Source organism: Perognathus longimembris, chromosome 1, assembly GCF_023159225.1.
Source record: "Perognathus longimembris pacificus isolate PPM17 chromosome 1, ASM2315922v1, whole genome shotgun sequence".
Taxonomy (NCBI): domain Eukaryota; kingdom Metazoa; phylum Chordata; class Mammalia; order Rodentia; family Heteromyidae; genus Perognathus; species Perognathus longimembris.
In genome coordinates this window covers 54,912,584-54,931,592 of record NC_063161.1, presented here as the reverse complement: position 1 = coordinate 54,931,592, position 19,009 = coordinate 54,912,584, and the positions used below count along the sequence as shown (strand labels likewise).

The following is a 19,009-nucleotide window of genomic DNA, read 5'->3' as shown; positions in this document are numbered from 1 at the left end:
GGGTCTGGGTGGTGTCCCTGAGCTTTCTTTGCTCAAGGATCTTTGTTTGGTTGGTTTTGCTTTTTTGCCAGTCCTGGGGCTTGAACTCAGGGCCTGAGCACTGTCCCTGGCTTCTTTTTGCTCAAGGCTAGCACTCTGCCACTTGAGCCACAGCTCCACTTCTGGCCTTTTTGTATATATGTGGTGCTGAGGAATCGAACCCAGGGAGGAGCACTTTACCACTAGACCATATTCCCAGCCCCAGCTCAAGGCTCTTTAAGCCACAGTACCACATGGCCTTTCTTGCCTGGGCTGTTTTGCTTTGAACCATGATCCTCAGATCTCAGCCTCTTAAGTAGCTAAAATTACAGGTTGTGAACCACCAGCACTCAGCTTTTTCTTTCAAACTCAAAGCCTGGGTACTGTCCCTGAGCTTTTGTGCTCAATGCTAGCAGTCTACCACTTGAATCACAGCTCCAGTTCCAGATGTGTGTCTGTCTGTCTGTTTTATTGGAGATAAGAGTCTCACAGACTTTGCTGCATAGGCTATCTTCCAATCTTGATCCTCAGATCTCAGCCTCCTGAATAGCTAGAATTACAGGCATGAGCCACTGGAGCCAGGCTTGAGATGCTTTGAGTATCATAACATTTATGGGCCTGACTCTTAGCTGGAGCTCCCTATAAGGAAAGGGATGCTCATAGGCTTTCTAGCTGTTTGGATACCCTGGTCCCACCAGAAGTCTGTCTGCAACAGAATGCTAGTCTTTCTGCTTTGCCTAAACCTGGTGAAAGCTGGGACCAGCAATCTAAAACGTAGGTGACTTCTGGTCTGTGATGCTGATGGGTTGGGACAGCACTGTAAGGAGAGGAAAAGGGTCCCAAAGACCCTGCTGAAGAATGAGGAAGAGCAGGAAGTGGCAAGTGCTGACTGTAAGTAAGGTTGCTTCTCTTTCTCCCCCTTCTCTGGAGGTGAGTCACCCTCAGAATGGAGGTGTGTTACAATAAGTTCCTGAGAGCCTTCCCTTTAAGAGCCCACCAATAGGAAATGTAAGATGATCAGATTGGCTGGCTATGTCAGACACAATGTTAACTGTATCCCAGCCTCCTCATGTTGGGCCAGCTGGTCGAGCAGATCATTATATTACGATTTATAAATAGAAAATAAAATAACAATTATGGGTAGGGGCTGAGGCACCTGGGAAGAACAGACTGAAGCATCCTCATCCAAGAGTATTCCTCATCAACCCCACCTACCAACAATCACCTCACGGGTTGAAAGTTGCCCCTCCTAAACCAGGCAGTTCCCATATAAACTCCCCCCTTTTCCCCCCCTTCCCCCCCCCCCAATCAGCATCACCTACTGCCCTGCTGCCCCTAACCCCGGATCTCAGCCAGCACCACCCGGTTTTCTTTGAGGGCTTGGAGGTTTAACGTCTGGATACTCAACCCAGCAGCTCCTCTGCCAAGCGATAGAGGAGGCGAGAGTACCAGTGCATGCCAGTCGGCTGCACTGCCCCGCCGGGGAGCAGCGCCCCCAGTGCATGCAGCAGGCGCAAAGGAGCAAACGCTCTGTGAGCCCACTGGTGACTCTCCAGAACGGCATAACAGGAGGCCAGGACGTCGTTGACCAGCAGTGTCCCGTGTGCCGTGAGCGGCGCGAACACGCCCACAGCTTCCTCCCGCGCCACGCGGGCTATGCGCGCCGGCCGCAGCGCGTCCCCGCCGGGCGCCAATACTGAGTCTCCAGCGCGCAATCGGCGCGCAAACACCGGGGCAAAGTCGCCCGGCGCCGGCGCCGGCCCCCGGGCTGCAAAGACCAGGTGCCAGGGTGTGAGCAACAGTTTGCGAGGAGGTCGCTCCGTCTCTACTGCCACGAAGGAGGCCCGGCGTTGTAAGTCCCGGTCCAGGAAGAGCAGCACGGGCGTGGGCACCACCCGACCCGCCGCATCCGCCGCCAGCACCCAGTCTCCACGATGCAGTTCCCGAAGCCCTTTCCGCTCGCCGCTCCGCAGGCGCACGGTGGCATTTCCCGGAAAGCAACCACCCGCGCGGACCGCTAGGGAGTTATCTACAGGGAGCAACCACAGAGAGGTTGAATTAAGACCTGCGCCTCCAGAAAGTTGGTACCGATTCTGACACTTGTGGCTTAAGCCCCAAAGTACTCTTTGCCAGTCCCGGACAGTGCAATTTCACACGCATCTGGCCCCACCGTCGGCACAAGTGGAAGAGTGATTTAAAACACTAACTCCTGCCAGGTGTTATACTCCTAGCTACTCAGGAGGCTTGATTTCTATCACAGTTCAAAGCCAGCCCAGGGAGGAAAGTCTGTGAGACTCTTATGTCCAATTAACCAGTTAAAAAAAAAAAGCCAGAAATGGAGCTGTGACTTAAGTGGTAGAGTGCCAACTTTGAGTAAAAAAGCGGCACCCAGACCCTAAGTTCAAGCCCCTTCCTCCCCAGCACTGGCATAAAACAAAACAAACACAAACAACCCACTAGTGCCCGCCTGATCTCCCGCAGAGTAGCAACAAGACTATTATAGACTCCATGTCCAGGGCCCGTCCTCCTACAGTACCAGCTTTGACAGACACGTGGACGTGGTTGCGGGACTCGTAGTAGACCCAGTCGAAGCCAGCTTCCACTGCCAGGCGCGCCAGCAAACCATACTTGTTTCGATCGCGGTCAGAAGTGGTGATGTCTAAGGCACGGCCTTCGTAGTGAAGAGAATCCTGAGCATGGTGACCGTCCTCATCCCAGCCCTCCGTCACCCGCAGGCGCACTCCGGGCCACATGTTCATCACCGCAATGGCCAGCGCGTTCACCCGCTCCTTGCAACGCTGGCAGGGAATAAAGGAGGCAGTCTTCTGACTACCACTACCAGCACCTCCAGAGATATGAGGGGATATGAGAGGCAAGACACCTACATAGGGAGGGTCGATCTCCCCCACTAGCTTTTTTTTTTTGGGGGGGGGACACTAGATCCGAATAGGTGTCTCCAATCTAATTACCTTACCCCAAGGCATCAATGGAGAGCAGCTGGGTCACCTCTGAGGTTGACAAGGGAGCTCGCGAATCTAAGGATCTTTCCCCATTTTCAATGCCCACTCTCACCCCTACTTATTCTGGGACCTCGGCCCAACTTGAGAGAGGGCGGGTGGAAGTTTGGTTAGGGAGGGCCTGGTTCCCCTAGAGGAGCCCCTGTTTGAGCCTGGCCCCCGCCCCAGACCCCCGGCTGCCCTCCCTGTGCCTGATTCATCTTTTGTTTCATTGCCTTCACTGGCACTGGGCATCGCTTCCTTCCTTCCTTCCTTCCTTCCTCCTCCTCCTCCTTTCAGCCCCTAGCATTAACCCTTTCGTGGGCTGGGTGCCCCTCACAGAGGGTGCCCTAGAGAAGTTGTGCGGGATCAAGGCTGCTGGAAAAAGCACTGGGTGGCGGGGGCTGCGCTAAGTACAATGGCCATTCTCGGGGATGACTTAACTGAGCGAGAATCCCGGGGCCGAGGCCGGGAACACGCTGGGGAGAAGCGGACTCAGCAGCTCTAGCCACAAAGGCGCTTTTCAACCGCCCCGGCTCCGGGAGAGGAAAGGGCAGAAAGCCGCGCCCCCCATCCAAGCTCGAGGCCCCGCCAGGTCCCCTCCCCCAGCATCGCCAGTCCTAGCTAAGGTTCTCCCAGTCCTAAGACACTCTATCTCTCCATCTCTCTTCCGGAAGCAGCCTAGAGAGGCAGTGGGAACAATACTTGAGAATAACAGGTGGGGGCTACCCTTGGATATTTTGGGAAGCCCCCTGTAGGGTGGGAGTGGAGAGAAGAGAAAGAAACAGGCTGGAGGCCTGCACCGGGAGGAGCGAGGCCACCGTTATCTGTAGTCTGGGAGCTGAAGACCTTGGCAAGAAACTTAGCAGGGACAGCACGGGAGGAGCACACAGAGGACAATTTCCTTTTCTTCTTCCCTCTCTGACCTCTCACCTTGGACTTGGTCTTCTCTTAACTGCCAGGAGGGACACGTTCCCCACGCCCCCTTTGGCTAGTTGTTGCTACCTTGGGATGGGGGCTGATAACAGGAAAAGTGGTATCTCTTTCCAGCTTGTCGTTTTGTCCCCTAGGGAGGCCCTGACCTGCGGGGGCAGCAGCCCAGGGCAGAGCCAATTCAATGGAAGCCTTTTGCAACCAGGGTGTGGGAGATAAGCAGGACTGAGGGGGTTCCCAAGCCTGACAGAGGCCCTCCGTAGGCTGTTCCACTCCCTCTGCTGCAGGTGGCAGCCAGAGGAAAGGGCCATAGTGTTCCATGTCCAAGGGGGGGGGGCGGGGGGGGAGAATGTCCCTTCCCAATCTCTGGGTAGAAGGAAAGAAGGAAAGCTTCATCCCAGGAACAAGAATGAATTCTTTCTCCCTGGACAGGTTTTCCTAACAAAGTAACCTGGAAAATGATGGCAATTAATCAGAGGAAATCCGTACCCCTTCCCTCCCCTCCCCCTTCCCACTCTACACACAATTAAGTGGTGTAATGGAAAGTATATAGGGCTTAGAATCAGGAGTCCTTAATTCTAATCCCAGCAATGCCACTAATTAGTTGTGAGACTTTGATTTAATTGCTTTTCCTCTTGGGATCCAGCTCTCAGATGTAAAGTGAGAGGTAAGGAGGGATGGAGAAAAAGTGACTCCCAGGTTTCATTTCTGACACTCTTGATCTTGGCCAGAGGTAGTGCTTGTCTTCCAAGGCCCAACCCATCTCATCCCAGGTGGACTCTGCCAGCAGTAAATACTCACCAATGGTAGCTCAATTTCTTTCCTTTGAAGAAAAGTCCCCGAGCTAAGCCGAGCTTGAAAGACCTGGGAGTCCTTTGAGCCTCAGGTAAGACCATATGTTCTCACTAAGGATTTGCTTTCTACCGCAAAGATTGTTTAGACCCTACAGTAGCTCTATTCTAGTTCTAGAATGCCTCTACCATCCCAAAGACAATTCCTGTCCAGCCCTTCTCAGGTAGATGGACTGATAACCTGACTTTTGCCCATCCCTTTCCAAACCTCCTTTTTTTTGCATCCTCTCTCCTCTCTATAAAACTTTTCCATATCAGGTCAGGAGCCAAGCTAAGGGTAGATCCTTCTATCTGCTACCCAGCCAGCTCCTGGCCTCCAGCTCACCCCAGCCCTTCCTGCCTGGCTCAGTGGCTGACCCCCGGTCCACGCCTCAGCCATTTCCCGTCTCGCCTGCCGCCATCCTCCGTTCCCCCACCCTGGCTCCCTGCCTCTGCCAGCTTCACTCTCACTAGCCCACCTCCCTCTCCCCATCACAGCCTCTCCCTGCTGAGATACCTCTTACCCACTGTCCAGATAGCAGGTTGCTTTTTTTGGAGGTGTGTGTGTGTGTGTGTGTGTGTGTGTGTGTGTGTGTGTGTGTCAGACTAAGGTCTCTACGCATGAAACCCGGCTCACCCTCCCAGGCTGCCATAGGAAAACTTCAGAGTTGGTGACACCCTCACGGCAGGTGGGGCGCTCTCCTTACCTCTGTCATAAGGCGGTCAGCACCACTGTTCTCCTCATCCTTGAAGATGATGTCAGGGTTGTAGTTGGGTACGAGGTCCCGGAAACGCTCCGAGCTTCTTGTCACCCTCCCCTCCGCTGGCCCGCTGGCGCCCAGGGTTCGCTCGGGCATGCTGGGCACAAATTGCTTGTAGAGCAGTGGTACAAGCTGCTTGCGCACATAGCGGCGCCGGCCAACAGGTCCCCGGCCTGGCCCACAGCTCTGGGCAGGCAATGCCAAAAGTGCCAAACAGCACAGGGGCAACAGAGTGGCCAGAAGCGCCATGGGTGCAGCGGGCTTGGGTACAAGGGAGAGTTTTGTCCTCACTGCTTCTTCTGTCAGTTGGGCATCTCTAAGGTCCCCAAAGAGTGCAGCAGGCAGAGCTGCCCCAGAGCGTCCTAGAATCCTTGTGGCTCTGCGCACCTGGCTGCCGCTAGTTCTGCCCACATGCCCCAGGAGGTCTGGACCCCGCTATTCATGGATCACCATAGCTGGGCAAGGGGGGTCAGGGGTGAGTGCCAGCCCAGCCCGGTCTCTCTGCTGCCCAGCTCCGGTGCCGCCAGAACGCCCCGACTCCGCCTTAAAGTGGCCCCAGGCCCCGCCCCCCGCCCTTCTCCCAGGACCGTCCCGCCCCCTCCCACCCGGGCGGGGGATGCAACCGGTCACCACTGTTGCATTTTGTGACTGAAGTGTGTCCCATCCTGGAAACCATGCAGGCACCTGCCTAGGAAATCCTTGTAGCTTTACAGTCCTTGGCTGCCTGGATAAGCATCTTTCTACCTCCAAGCCTAATTTTGGAACAAACCCACCCTCCTCTGATGCTTCAACTGGGTCTTTGCTCTCCCAAAGCCCATCCTGGCAGGCCATGTCCTCTGTTGTCAGGAAGTATGAGTTCTAATTTCTGCTCAAGGCCAACCAAATCCTTTGGGCATGCCACCAGAGCTTCCCATCTCCGTGATCCTCCCTCAATCTCCCGGGCTTCTAGCTCACTTCTCATTCAGCAGTAACCCGGACTGGGAGGCATTTGTCCCAGAGGGCCATTCTCCCTAGTAACTTTTTCCCGCTTTGGGAACACCCCCAGAATTAGAGACAGGTCTTGGTACTTACAATCACTTTTTTGTTTTGTTTTGTTTTTTTGAGCCTGGATGCTGTCTCTGAACTCTTCAGCTCAAGGCTAGTGCTCTACCACTTGAGCCACAGTGCCACTTCGAGTTTGCTGGTGGTTGATTGGAAATGAGTCTCGTGGACTTTCCTGCCCTGGTTGTCCTTGAATCTCAGTCCTCAGATTTGAGCCTCCTGAGTAGTTAGGATTACAGGCATGAGCCACTGACAACCCTGTTCCCTAGTAACTTTTTAGTTCCCCTTTGGGAACACCCCCAGAATTAGACACAGGTCTTGGTACTTACAGTTACAAATTTCTAACTTTTGTGTTTTCTCAACACTTGCCAGACATCTTTAGAGTGAATAAATTAGTCATCCGGAGGCTTCCAAAAGGGTCAGCACCCATAGCTCATACCTGTAATCCTACCTATGCAAGAAGCTGAGATCTGAGGATCAAAGTTCAAAGCCAGTCCAGGCAGGAAAGTCTGTGAGGCATTTACCTCCAATTAACCAGTCCCCCTCCCCACAAAAAAAGCCACAAATGAAGCTGTAGCTCAGTGGCAGAGTGCCAGCCTTGAACAAAAGGATCTAAAGGTTGCTGGGCACTGGTGGCTCACAACAGTAACCCTAGCTTCTCAGGAGGCTGAGCTCTGAGGATTGAGGTTCAAACCTAGCCTGAGCAGGAAAGTACGGGACTCTTATCTCCAATTAACCACCAGAAAAACAGAAGTAGAGCTGTGGCTCAAAGTGGTAGAGTGCTAGCCTTGAGCAAAATAGCTCAGGGACAGTGCCTATGCCCCGAGTTCAAGCCCCAGGACTGAACAAGTCCTAGTTTGTAAGAAACTAATGACTACTACCTTTCATCTATTCTTTTCTGGACTCAGATTTCATCTCAGAAAACAGTTGAATCCCACCCTACCCCCCCCCACCAGTCTTGGGGTTTGAACTCAGGGCCTGGGTGCTGTCCCTGAGCTCTTTGCCCAAGGCTAGCCCTCTACCACTTTGAGTCACAGCTCCACTTCTTGCTTTCTTATGGTTAATTAAAGGTAAGAGTCTCATGTGCTTTCCTGCCCAGGCTGGCTTGAACCAGGATCCTCAGATCTCAGCCTCCTGAGTAGCTAGGATTACAGGTATCAGCCACTGGTGCCCAGCTTATCCATTCTTTTGTTTTGTTTTGTTTTTGACCAGTCCTGGGCTTTGGACTCAGGGCCTGAGCACTGTCCCTGGCTTGTTTTTGCTCAAGGCTAGCATTCTGCCACTTGAGCCACAGCGCCACTTCTGGCCATTTTCTGTATATGTGGTGCTGGGGAATTGAACCTAGGACCTCCTGTATATGAGGTGAGCACTCTTGCCACTAGGCCATATCCCCAGCCCCCATTCTTTTTATTATTTGCAAGTCCTGGGGCTTGAACTCAGGGCCTGAACACTGTCCTTGAGCTTCTTTTTGCTCAGGGCTAGCACTACCACTTGAGCCAGTGCCACTTCTGGCTTTTTCTGTTTACTTGGTGCTGAGGAATCGAACCGGGGGTGTCACGCATGCAAGGCAAGCACTCTACCACTAAGCCACATTCCGAGCCCCAGTCACTGATTTCTATCACTTATAAATCACTTCCTCTAAGAAGCCTTCCCTGGCATCCTAATACTGCCCACCTGTGCTCCCTTGTGAAGCAGCAATTAACTATGACGGCAGTACAGCATTAAAGTTATCTGGCACTTCTCTAGACAAAGCAGTTCTTCAGCACAGCTTGTTTATCATGTATCTCCAAGGCTAACTGTCTAGCCTACACTAGGGTGCTCAGCAACTATTTGTGGAATCTATGCTTTTTTGTATTCCTTACTCACCCTCCTCTCACCCAGCTCCATGACCAGCATTCATAGGAACTTTGTATACTTAGGAAAAACAACAGAAACAAAAAGCCATTCCTGGCTTCCATTTCGAAGATGTCATAGGGGTGGGAATATAGCTCAGGGGTAGAGCAATGCCTGTATGTGAGGTTCTAAGTTTGATTCCTAGCACTTGGGTGGGGGGGGGAAGGGGAGGGGTGTGCAGAGAGGGGAGACCTTCAAGGAAGTGAGAGTCTCTACAAAGGTCAACTTAGGTGCTTTTCTGAGGTAGGGATGAAACAATCTTTGGTTGTGTGTTAGTGCTCATGCCTGTAGTCCTAGCTACTCAGGAGGCTTAAATCTGAAGATTATGGTTTAAAGCCAGCCTGGGCAAAAAAGCCCAAGAGGCTTCCTCCCCCCCATCATCAGGTCATGGGCCTAGGGGTGTCCCGGAGCTCCTTTGCTCAAGGCTAGGCATTGAAGCACTTCTGTTTTCTTTTCTCTTCCCCCCACCCCAGTCCTGGGACTTGAACTCAGGGCCAGAGCAATGTCCCTGGCTTCTTTTTGTTCAAGGCTAGCACTCTACCAACTTGAGCCACAGCGCCACTTCTGGCCTTTTCTATATATGTGGTGCTGAGGAAGTGAACCTAAGACTTCAGAATGTATATGAGGCAAGCACTCTTGCCACTAAGCCATATTCCCAGGCCCCACTTCTGTTTTCTAGTGGTCAACCAAAAAGTCTCAAAGACTTTCCTGAGCTGGATAGCTTTCAATCTTGATCCTCCGATCTTAGCTTTCTGAGTAGCTAGGATTACAGGTATATGCCTCCAGCTCCTGACCCAGAGGTTCTTATATCCAATTAATACAAAAAACCCAGAAGTGGAGCTATGGCTCAAGTGGGTTTGAACAAGAAAGCTAAGGGACAAAGCCCAGGCCCTGAGTTCAAGCCTTACTACCAGTATGGGGGCGGGGGGGGGGGAATGTTCATTTACTCTATAGCTAAGTGTCAAGCAAGGGCAGGGTTGAAGATGTGGAGGTAACTTATTCTTATGCTCTTCCACCACCAATTTCCAAGGTACAGTGATAAGATGCTGGGTATAAGCAATGTCAGCCAACTTCAAGTAAGGCTAAGGTCCCACTGCCCAACTGTATGGCTTAACACCAGATCTATATAGCCAAAAAGGGACACTAAAAAGCAGGTAAGAGCAAGGAAAGGGATGGTAGCAGAACCTTTTTGTTTACTCCACTTGGTTGGAGCAAGGATATTCAAATAGACACAGAGACAGGCTCTTAAAAAAAAAAAAAAAAAAAGCAAACCCTGGTATCAACTTTATTGCTGATGGGTGCAGCCTCTTCTTCCCAATGCCCTCCATCTCCAGTGGTCCAAAGTCACTCCAAATTAGCACAGTGCTTTAGGATCTGCTTGACCAGAGGCAAAGGAGACCACAACCAGTCTCCATAACTAGCCCCTGGCCGGTCCCTCCCATTCCCACCCCGCCCTATTGCACATCAAATCATGTAAACATGGCTATGGGCTTGGCCCAAAACAGCAGTGAGGCAGATTGATGTGTAAACTGTTTTGAGACCAGAAGCCAGATCCAGTTGCCTAGCTCTACCTCATCTGAGGCCACAGCTAAGGCTGAAAATGCGGGCCTGGTCCCAAACTCTGGCTCAGATTACGCAACAGTGCAGATGGCTCAGTTCCCCTCTGCCACCCAACCTTTCAGATTCTAGGTCCTGAGGTCCAACCATCTTGTGCTCCCTTCCAGGACTAGGCAGCAGATGGCAGTGTCCAGTTCTCTCCCTCCCACCCCCAGTTACAGTTCACTGATGGGTCTTCCTCGATGCCCGGGGGAAACCGGAGACAGGCAGTGGCAGTTTGTCCAGTCCTGGAGAAGAGTGGGAGAGGGACAGTCAGAACTGTCTTATCCTAAGGCACTCAGAGAATAGATACACACAAAGCAGAAGCACATCCTCTCCCCTGCTGGTCCAGAACTACCACCCCAGCAGCCCTTGTCTCCATGCTTTCTCACCAAAAGCCCGGATCAGCTCAGCCCGCACAGCTGCAGTGAAGGTCTTCACCAGGCAGAGCGTGGTGAGGCCAGCAAAGGCAGCATTGTAGAGGAACACGATGTAAAAGTTGCCTAGCCAGTTAAAGCGTCCGAAGTCACCCAGCAAGTCAAAGCGAGTCAGCCCTGGAGTACAAATGCCAGGATGAGACAAGTTTTGGGGGGGCTCCCCAACTTCTCTCCTGATAGGAGCCCAACTTTCTGCTGCCTCCTGGTGGCCACATCAAAGCTGACAGCCTCTGCATTATTGGGGTCACCTCCCAAGATGTCCCAAGGCAGGGCTTCTGACTCCCGTGTCTCTAGGAATTCCCAGGCTTGCAACTTGTTCTTGGACCAGAGATCTACAAGCTGACCACCATGTTTTCTTTAGTACATAGAACAATGGAGTAGCTAAGAGCTCAGGTTGTGACCAGGCTGCTTTAATTCATATCCCCGCTCCACCCCTACCTAATTAGTATGATCTAGATCAAGTTCCTTAAACTCTCTGTGCCTGTTTCCTCAACTTAAAAACAGAAAAAAAAAAAAAGAGGGCTGGGAATGTGGCTTAGCAGTAGAGTGCATGAAGCCCTGGGTTTGATTCCTGAGCACCACATAAACAGAAAAAGCTAAAAGTGGCACTGTGGCTCAAGTGGTAGACTACTAGCCTTGAGCAAAAAGAAGCCACGAACAGTGCTCAGGCCTGCCCTGAGTTCAAGCCCCAGGACTGGGGGAAAAAAAAAACACAGAAAAAAGAATGGAACTGGGGCTGGGGATATGGCCTAGTGGCTAGAATGCTTGCCTCCTATACATGAAGCCCTGGGTTCGAGTCCCCAGCACCACATATACAGAAAATGGCCAGAAGTGGCGCTGTGGCTCAAGTGGCAGAGTGCTAGCCTTGAGCAAAAAGAAGCCAGGGACAGTGCTCAGGCCCTGAGTCCAAGCCCCAGGACTGGCAAAAAAAAAAAAATATCCAGCTTGTCTTTATACCTCTGACTTTTGGAAGTTTGTCTTAGAGCTAGGATTGCAAAAGGGAAACAACAACAACAACAACCCTAGGGGCTGGGAATATGGCCTAGTGGCAAGAGTGCTTGCCTCCTACACATGAAGCTCTCAGTTCAATTCCCCAGCACCACATATATAGAAAACGGCCAGAAGTGGCGCTGTGGCTCAAGTGGCAGAGTGCTAGCCTTGAGCAAAAAGAAGCCAGGGACAGTGCTCAGGCCCTGAGTCCAAGCCCCAGGACTGGCAAAAAAAAAAAAAAAAAAAAAAGAATGGAACTGTAAGAATTAAGACAACACAATAAAAATAAAAGAAAAACCCGGGGCTGGGAATATGGCCTAGTGGTAAAATGCTTGTCTTGTATACATGAAGCCCTGGGTTCGATTCCTCAGCACTGCATATACAGAAAAAGCTGGAAGTGGTGCTGTGGCTCAAGTGGCAGAGTGCTAGCCTTGAGCAAAAAAAAGCCAGGGACAGTGCTCAGGCCCTGAGTCCAAGCCCCAGGACTGGCAAAAGGCAACAACAAAAAGAAAAAGCCATAATAACCTTGTCCTTGGTATTGTAACATAATCCTTAATAATATATTATTGTCTTAACCTCTATGTAACTGTAAATATTCCTTTTTGCATCCAACTCTAAAAGAATATCTGATGAACCCATAAGCTTACTTTCCTACTAAATTCCATGGCATAAATACAAATAGTATAGTGGGGAGAGTACAAGTTGAGTATCCCTAATCCCAAAACCTAAAGTCCAAAATGCCTCAAGAACTGAAGCTGGGGAAGGGAAGGAAAAGGGGGAAAGAGAACAGGAGAGGAGAGGAGGAAAAAGAGGTGGGGAGAGGATAAGAGAGAAGAGGACAGGAGGGGAGAGAAGAAATAGAAGAGGAGAGAGAAGAGGGGAGTGAAGGGAAGAGAAGGACAGGATAAAGGAGAAGTGAGGAATGGAGCTATGGGAAGAAGAAAAAATAATTTAACCAAGAAGAAAAGAAGCAAGAACTGAAACTGTTGGAACATTTTGGATTCCAATGATTAGATTAGAGAGGATCAATTGATAAAATCAAAGCAAATATCCCCAAACCAGAGCCTAAAATCTGAAGCATTTCTGGCCTCAAACATTTCAGGTAAGGGAGACTAACTGACTAAACTTAAGAACTAAATGAAGCTAATTGAAATAAAACACTATTCAGAGGCTGATGTGTGGAGGGGAGAGGCTTTTACTCCCGAAGATTCCATACTACTCTGAGTGTAAGTCAGTTACATTTTTTTTCAAATTTTTATTATCAAACTGATGTACAGAGAGGTTACAGTTTCATACATTAGGCATTGGATACATTACTTGTACTGTTTGTTACCTCGTCCCTCATACCCCAGTCCCCTCATACCCTCCCCCAGTCAGTTACATTTTTAAACAGGGAAGAAGATGACATGACATCCAGTGTGTGGAGAAAGCACTGGCCTGGGGTTTAGGAATCAGAGCTCTTACTAGACATGGCCTAGTCTCTAACTTGGAATGTAATTCTGGGTCAACCAAGCTCCTCATCTATTTTACTGATTGGTTTATTTACTTACTTAATTCCAGGGATCAATCTTTTTTTTTTTTTTTTGGCCAGTCCTGGGCCTTGGACTCAGGGCCTGAGCACTGTCCCTGGCTTCTTCCCGCTCAAGGCTAGCACTCTGCCACTTGAGCCACAGCGCCGCTTCTGGCCGTTTTCTGCATATGTGGTGCTGGGGAATCGAACCTAGGGCCTCGTGTATCCAAGGCAGGCACTCTTGCCACTAGGCTATATCCCCAGCCCCAGGGATTAATCTTATATATGCTTATATATATGCCTTATATATGCTAGTGAAAAAGCTTTTTCAAAAAAAACCAAAAAACAGTCTTGCTACATATGTTGCCCAGACTGGCCTTGAACTCTATTTTCTTGCAACTAACTCCTCAGTCCAGGAACTAAAGGTATATATCACCACACCCACGCCAAGAACGTTTATTTGATAATCTGTCCAGAAAGAAGACTTGGAGAAAAATGGTGCTCCCTGTCAAAAAAAAAAACAAACAAAACAAAGTGGGGGCTGGGAATATGGCCTAGTGATAAGAGTGCTTGCCTCATATACATGAAGCCCCGGGTTCAATTCCCCAGCACCACATATATAGAAAACAGCCAGAAGTGGCGCTGTGGCTCAAGTGGCAGAGTGCTAGCCTTGAGCAAAAGGAAGTCAGGGACAGTGCTCAGGCCCTGAGTTCAAGGCCCAGGACTGGAAAAAACAAAAAACAAAGTGAAGGGGGCAACAGAATGTAACCAGTGTTTTTTTTTTGTTGTTGTTGTTGTTGTTTAAAGTATGTACTTTGAAGCCACACTGCTCTGAAACTTAGCATAGGAACTTCATAGAGAGTTAGTTTCTCCATCTACATAGTAAGGCAATAATGATCACAAAGTTTGTTGTTGGAATTCAAAAGAGCTTATCTGTGCCTACACTTTTCGTTTTTAGTATATACTCACAGGACCAGAGTTCCAGAGTTCCAGCCCCATAACCAACCAGGGGAAAAAAAAAAAAGGACATAAAACAGGCTGGGGGCTGGGAATGTGGTTTAGTGGCAGAGTGCTTGCCTAGCATGCATGAGCCCTAGGTTCAATTCTTCAGTACCACACAGTGGTGCTGTGCCTCAAGTGGTAGAGTGCTAGCCTTGAGCAAAAGAAGCTCAGGGACAATGCTCAGGCCCTGAGTTCAAGCCCCAGGACCACCAGGGCGGGTGTGGGGGGGGAGACAAAACCCAAAACAAGCCAGCTCCCTTATCTCCTCTTGCTACTTACTTACCCAGAGTTCGAGAGAAGACAGGAAGTGCTGAGCTTAGGACCAGGAGACAGACACAGTTACCAATTATCTGGATGGGAGTAGAAAAAGAAGAAGCAGGGGTAGCACAGTACCAGCACTTAGTATCCCCCCAGATCCCAGAAGGCTCTCCCTCTTCCCTCCTAGGTACCTGTGTCATGGTGGTGTCATGCCATCTGGGCCGAAGACTCCAGAAGAGAGGAGAGTTGTAGAAGCCCACGACCGAGGACACCATCAAGTAACTGTCACTAGGTTAGGGAAGAACTGGCCAGCTCCAAAGGATGAAAGAATGCCTCATCTCAAAAGGAATGGTCCTTATTCCCAATCCTCCTTTCAAGGCCAAGTCTTTTTCTTTCTTTATTTCTTTTCTTTGGTTAGTCATGGGGCTCAAACTCAGGACCTGAGTACTGTCCCTGAGCTCTTTTGCTCAAGGCCAGTACTCTACCACTTTGAGCCACATCCAATTTTCTGGTGGTTAATTGGATATAAGAGTATCACCAGGACTTTTCAGCCCAGGCTGAAAACTATGATCCTCTGATCTCAGCCTCCAGAATAGCTATGATTACAAGGCATGAAGTATCAGCACACGTGTGTGTGTGTGCGTGTGTGTGTGTGTGTGTGTGTGTGCGTGTGTGTGTGGTGTGGTACTGGAGTTTTAAATCAGGGCCTGGGTACTCTTGCTAAAGGCTGGTACTCTTCCACTTAAGCTATAGCACCACTTTCAGCTTTTTGGTGGTTAATTGGAGATAAGAGTCTCAGACTTTTCTGCCTAGGCCAGCGCTGAATTGAGCCACGATCCTCAGACCTTAGCCTCCTGAGTAAATGGAATTATAGACATGAACCATTCGCACCCAGCTTTTCCTTCTTTCTGAATCCATGATTGGAGAAAAACTTGCTCCCTTCCTTATCACTGTCTGCTAGAGTCCCAGAGAGACAGTTCCAGTAGAGTGCTGGCAAGAGTCCCAGGTGACATGTCTGACAAGCAGAGGTAATAGTGGGTTTCCAGAAGGATACAAGATGAGTACAACCTGGATGATGGCACCAAAGGATCCCAGCTTGGAGAAAGAGACCTGGCCCAGGGAGGCATCCTGTGGGTGAAGCAGTATCATTGAAGCACACTCCATCACCAGCACCAACCAGCACCCAGCCTTCCTCCCCAAAAGACATGGTAAGAGGGCATCCTCATACCTGCATGCCCCGTGGCATGGCAGCCTCATCAATGAGTAGCTCCAGGATGTGAATGGCCACGATAAGCACAGACAGGCCCTATGTACAGCAAAGTCAGATTCCCAACTCTACCCCAGCCCAGAGCTATACCCAGAGTTCAAAGTGAAAAGCAGAGACTGGTCCAATATTTTAGTTTTCTAATCTAGGTCTAGTTCCAGCTAGCTGTGGGAAAACTCCTGAAGGCAACAGAGCATCTTTGAGGATATTAAAGAAGGCGATATTGAAAAAAGTAAGCTGGGTGCTGGTGGCTCACACCTGTATCCTAGCTATGCACAGGAAGCGGAGATCTCAGGATCATGGTTTGAAGCCAATCTAGGCAGGAAAGTCCATGAGAGTCTTACCTCAAATCAATTACCAAAACAAAATTGGAAGTGAAGCTGTGGCTCAAGTGGTACAATGCCAGCCTTGAGCAAAATACCAAGTGAGAGGGCCAGGCCCTGAATTTAAACCCCAGTACCAGTACCAAAAGAAAAGACAAAGATACCTATAGGGCTGAGGGGCTTGGGTGTAGCTAAGTACAAGAGTGCATATCCAGGGCTGGGGATATGGCCTAGTGGCAAGAGAGCTTGCCTCGTATACATGAGGCCCTGGGTTCAATTCCCCAGCACCACATATACAGAAAACGGCCAGAAGTGGCGCTGTGGCTCAAGTGGCAGAGTGCTAGCCTTGAGCAAAAGGAAGCCAGGGACAGTGCTCAGGCCCTGAGTTCAAGGCCCAGGACTGGCAAAAAAAAAAAAAAAAAAAAAAAGAGTGCATATCCTGTGCAAGGCTTGGAGTTTGATCCCCAGCACTGAAATAAAAAATAATTTTTTGAAAAAAGGAGTCTTTAGCTCCTATTTCCTGCATGGAGAACAGTAAGCATTTTCTCATCTTCTTCTGTTTCTTTCTACTTTAACTATGTTATATTACTGTAAATCCTTACTAAAACTTAAAAAAAAAGAGTAATTAGAAAGAATATCACTTTTCTGATTGTAAGATCTATTCCTGAGTCAAGAACATGGCAAGTCAGGGGAATGGATGAGACTTCAACCCTTATCCTTATTCCAGGTCAAACTTGAATAAACACTAAAAGGTTGTTTGACCTTGGACAAGTTTCTCCTCCATTTCTTCATCTACAAATGAGAATTGATGTGCTTGGCACAAAACAGGGCACAACACAATGTAAGCATGTTTTCTTGACATCAAGAAATTGACCTGGAGCTGGGGATATGGCCTAGAGGCAAGAGTGCTTGCCTCATATACAGGAAGCCCTGAGTTCAATTCCCCAGCACCACATATACAGAAAACAGTCAGAAGTGGCACTGTGGCTCAAGAGGTAGAGTGCTAGCCTTGAGCAAAAAGAAGCCAGGGACAGTGCTCAGGCCCTGAGTCCAAGTCCCAGGACTGACAAAAAAAAAAAAAAGAAAAAGAAATTGACTTCATGGGCTGAGTGGTAGAGTGCTTGCCTAGCATGCATGAAGCCTTGGGTTCGATTCCTCAGTACCACATAAACAGAAAAAGCCAAAAATGGCGCTATGGCTCAAGTGGTAGAGTGCTAACTTTGAGCAAAAGAAGCTCAGGAACAGTACCCAGGCCCTGAGTTCAAGCCCCAGGACTGGCAAATAGATAAATAAACAAGAAAGAAATTGACTTCAGGAATTGAGCTCAGGGTCTTGTGTATGCTAGGCAATTTACCGCTTCATATTGTGTTTTTGAGACAAGGTCTGCTAACTTTGCCTTCCTTTTCAGCTGGGATTATAAGTATGTGTCACCATACCTGGCTGGCAACTATTACTAATGATAAACAGATCCCTACATCACTCTATCCTGAGATCTGAAGTACTGAAGGACCCCCCCTCACCCCCCACTGTCCCCTTATCCCCAATAATGGTAGTACCTACCGTCAGCACCAGCAAGCACAGCATGGCCAGGGGGTAGCCCAGATTCCGCTGCCAGGCTGAAGCCTTCCGCCGCTTCTCTGTGCAGGGACAGGAGTTTGTTAGCAAGTGCCTGGAACTAGAGTTTACTCTCCTTGGGGAAACCTAGGTATTCCAAACCCTACCAATGCACATACCAAGCAGGACCCTCTGTGTCTGAAGAGCCAGGACCTGTCTGTGCAGCAGCTCCATGTCTAACGGCAGCCAGCAAGAGGTGGGATCTAAGGGAGAACAGAGTGCTGGCCCTCAGTCCTGTAGTCACTGCCCAGGGTAGGCCCACCACTCTGGCAGGGAGAAAACAACTCACTACAGATCCTGCGGGTCAGAGCTGCCTCTTCAAAGGCTGAGCAGTTCAGCTGTTCTTCCAGGTCTTCTAACAGCTAGAGGCAGGGACAAAGGGAGGGACTGTCAGAGGCCCTGTGATCCCAAGGGCTCCAGGAAAATCCTGTTTATCTCAGGGTTCTAATGCTTTAGTCCTTCCTCTAACACTCATTTACCATCCTGTGGCTTGAAGCCAGCCTGAGAAAGAAAAATCTGTGACACTCTTAGCTCCAAGTAACAACCAAAAAGCCAGAAATGGAACTGTGGCTCAAATAGACAGCAGGCTCTGGATTTAGGGCCCTAGATCAGCGTCATCAAAACAAAACAAAACAAAAACTGTGGTCCTTTGCAAGTTGTACACTACACAAGTACAGTTAGATCATTGCATGGTTTTGTTTCAGTTTGCAGAAACTTCACTTGCACGGTATGATCGAGGGTCAAGGAGTGCTACCTACCCGGGGCTTGACCAGCAGCTTCCCAGTGACGGAGAACATGCGGGCTAGACCTAGTGGAGTGCACACTGTAGGAACAAGAGTGAGACACTTGCCAGAACCTTCTTTTTTATCCCTTACCTCACCCCACCGCACGCCTTCCTCCACTCTGGTTATTGTAATCCCTGGATCCCACCATTCCTTCTCAGGCCCCGTACACTCACCCAGGAGTAGCAGAACCCCAAGGAAGGAGATGCAGGAGTAGAGATATGGGAGGTAGTACTCCCAGAAGTCTAAGAGCAAAAACAAGCATGTTAGCTTGTCTTATGATATTTATGAGGAATTGACACAATATAAACCTTATGGGGAGCTGGGACCAGTGACTCACACCTCTAATCCTAGCTACTCAGGAGGCTGAAATCTGAGGATGATGGTTTAATGCCAGCACAGGCAGGAAAGTTCATGAAATTCTTATCTCCAATTAATCACCATAAAGCCAGAAGTGGAGCTGTGGCTCAAGTGGTACAGTGCTAGCCTTGAGCACAAAAAACTCCCTGACAGTCCCAGGACTGGTACAAAAACAAAACAGATGATTAGTGGCTGGGGATATGGCCTAGTGGCAAGAGCACTTGCCTTATATACATGAAGCTCTGGGTTCAATTCCCCAGCACCACATATACAGAAAATGGTGGCACTGTGGCTCAAGTGGTAGAGTGCTAGTCTTGAGCAAAAAGGAGCCAGGGACAGTGCTCAGGCCCTGAGTCCAAGGCCCAGGACTGGCCGAAAAAAAAAAAAAGAATCTGTCTTAC

The 19,009-nt window shown here is 49.7% G+C and overlaps 2 protein-coding genes across 3 annotated transcripts in view; both read right to left on the bottom strand.

Moving 5' to 3' along the window:
- Positions 1-1,403: 1,403 nt before the first annotated feature.
- Dhh (desert hedgehog signaling molecule) lies at positions 1,404-5,998 on the bottom strand. The gene is made up of 3 exons (XM_048350686.1): positions 5,485-5,998; positions 2,555-2,816; positions 1,404-2,047 (listed from the first exon to the last, which is right to left on the bottom strand). Exons 1-3 carry the CDS (start codon positions 5,785-5,787, stop codon positions 1,422-1,424), a joined length of 1,191 nt encoding a protein of 396 aa, XP_048206643.1. The 5' UTR covers positions 5,788-5,998; the 3' UTR covers positions 1,404-1,421.
- A 3,729-nt stretch (positions 5,999-9,727) lies between these two features.
- The window catches only part of Lmbr1l (limb development membrane protein 1 like), an 18,568-nt gene continuing 9,286 nt past the window's right edge, over positions 9,728-19,009 (bottom strand). For both annotated transcript variants that reach the window (XM_048365144.1, XM_048365152.1), the window contains 11 exons: positions 18,425-18,493; positions 18,225-18,289; positions 17,756-17,828; positions 17,586-17,669; positions 17,413-17,489; positions 15,494-15,571; positions 15,320-15,393; positions 14,457-14,547; positions 14,291-14,357; positions 10,461-10,622; positions 9,728-10,316 (listed from right to left, as the gene is read on the bottom strand). In XM_048365144.1, coding sequence (XP_048221101.1) covers positions 10,252-10,316; positions 10,461-10,622; positions 14,291-14,357; positions 14,457-14,547; positions 15,320-15,393; positions 15,494-15,571; positions 17,413-17,489; positions 17,586-17,669; positions 17,756-17,828; positions 18,225-18,289; positions 18,425-18,493 — 905 coding nt within the window. In that variant the 3' untranslated portion in view covers positions 9,728-10,251. The remainder of the gene's footprint in view (positions 10,317-10,460; positions 10,623-14,290; positions 14,358-14,456; positions 14,548-15,319; positions 15,394-15,493; positions 15,572-17,412; positions 17,490-17,585; positions 17,670-17,755; positions 17,829-18,224; positions 18,290-18,424; positions 18,494-19,009) is intronic.

Excerpts from the sequence above, each read along its gene's own strand:
- Dhh (XM_048350686.1), bottom strand. The coding sequence starts at position 5,787 with ATGGCGCTTCTGGCCACTCTGTTGCCCCTGTGCTGTTTGGCACTTTTG. Across the intron at positions 2,817-5,484 it reads CTGACCGCCTTATGACAGAG|CGTTGCAAGGAGCGGGTGAA; the intron begins GTAAGGAGAGCG and ends ATTCCCTGCCAG. Across the intron at positions 2,048-2,554 it reads CCACGTGTCTGTCAAAGCTG|ATAACTCCCTAGCGGTCCGC; the intron begins GTACTGTAGGAG and ends TGCTCCCTGTAG.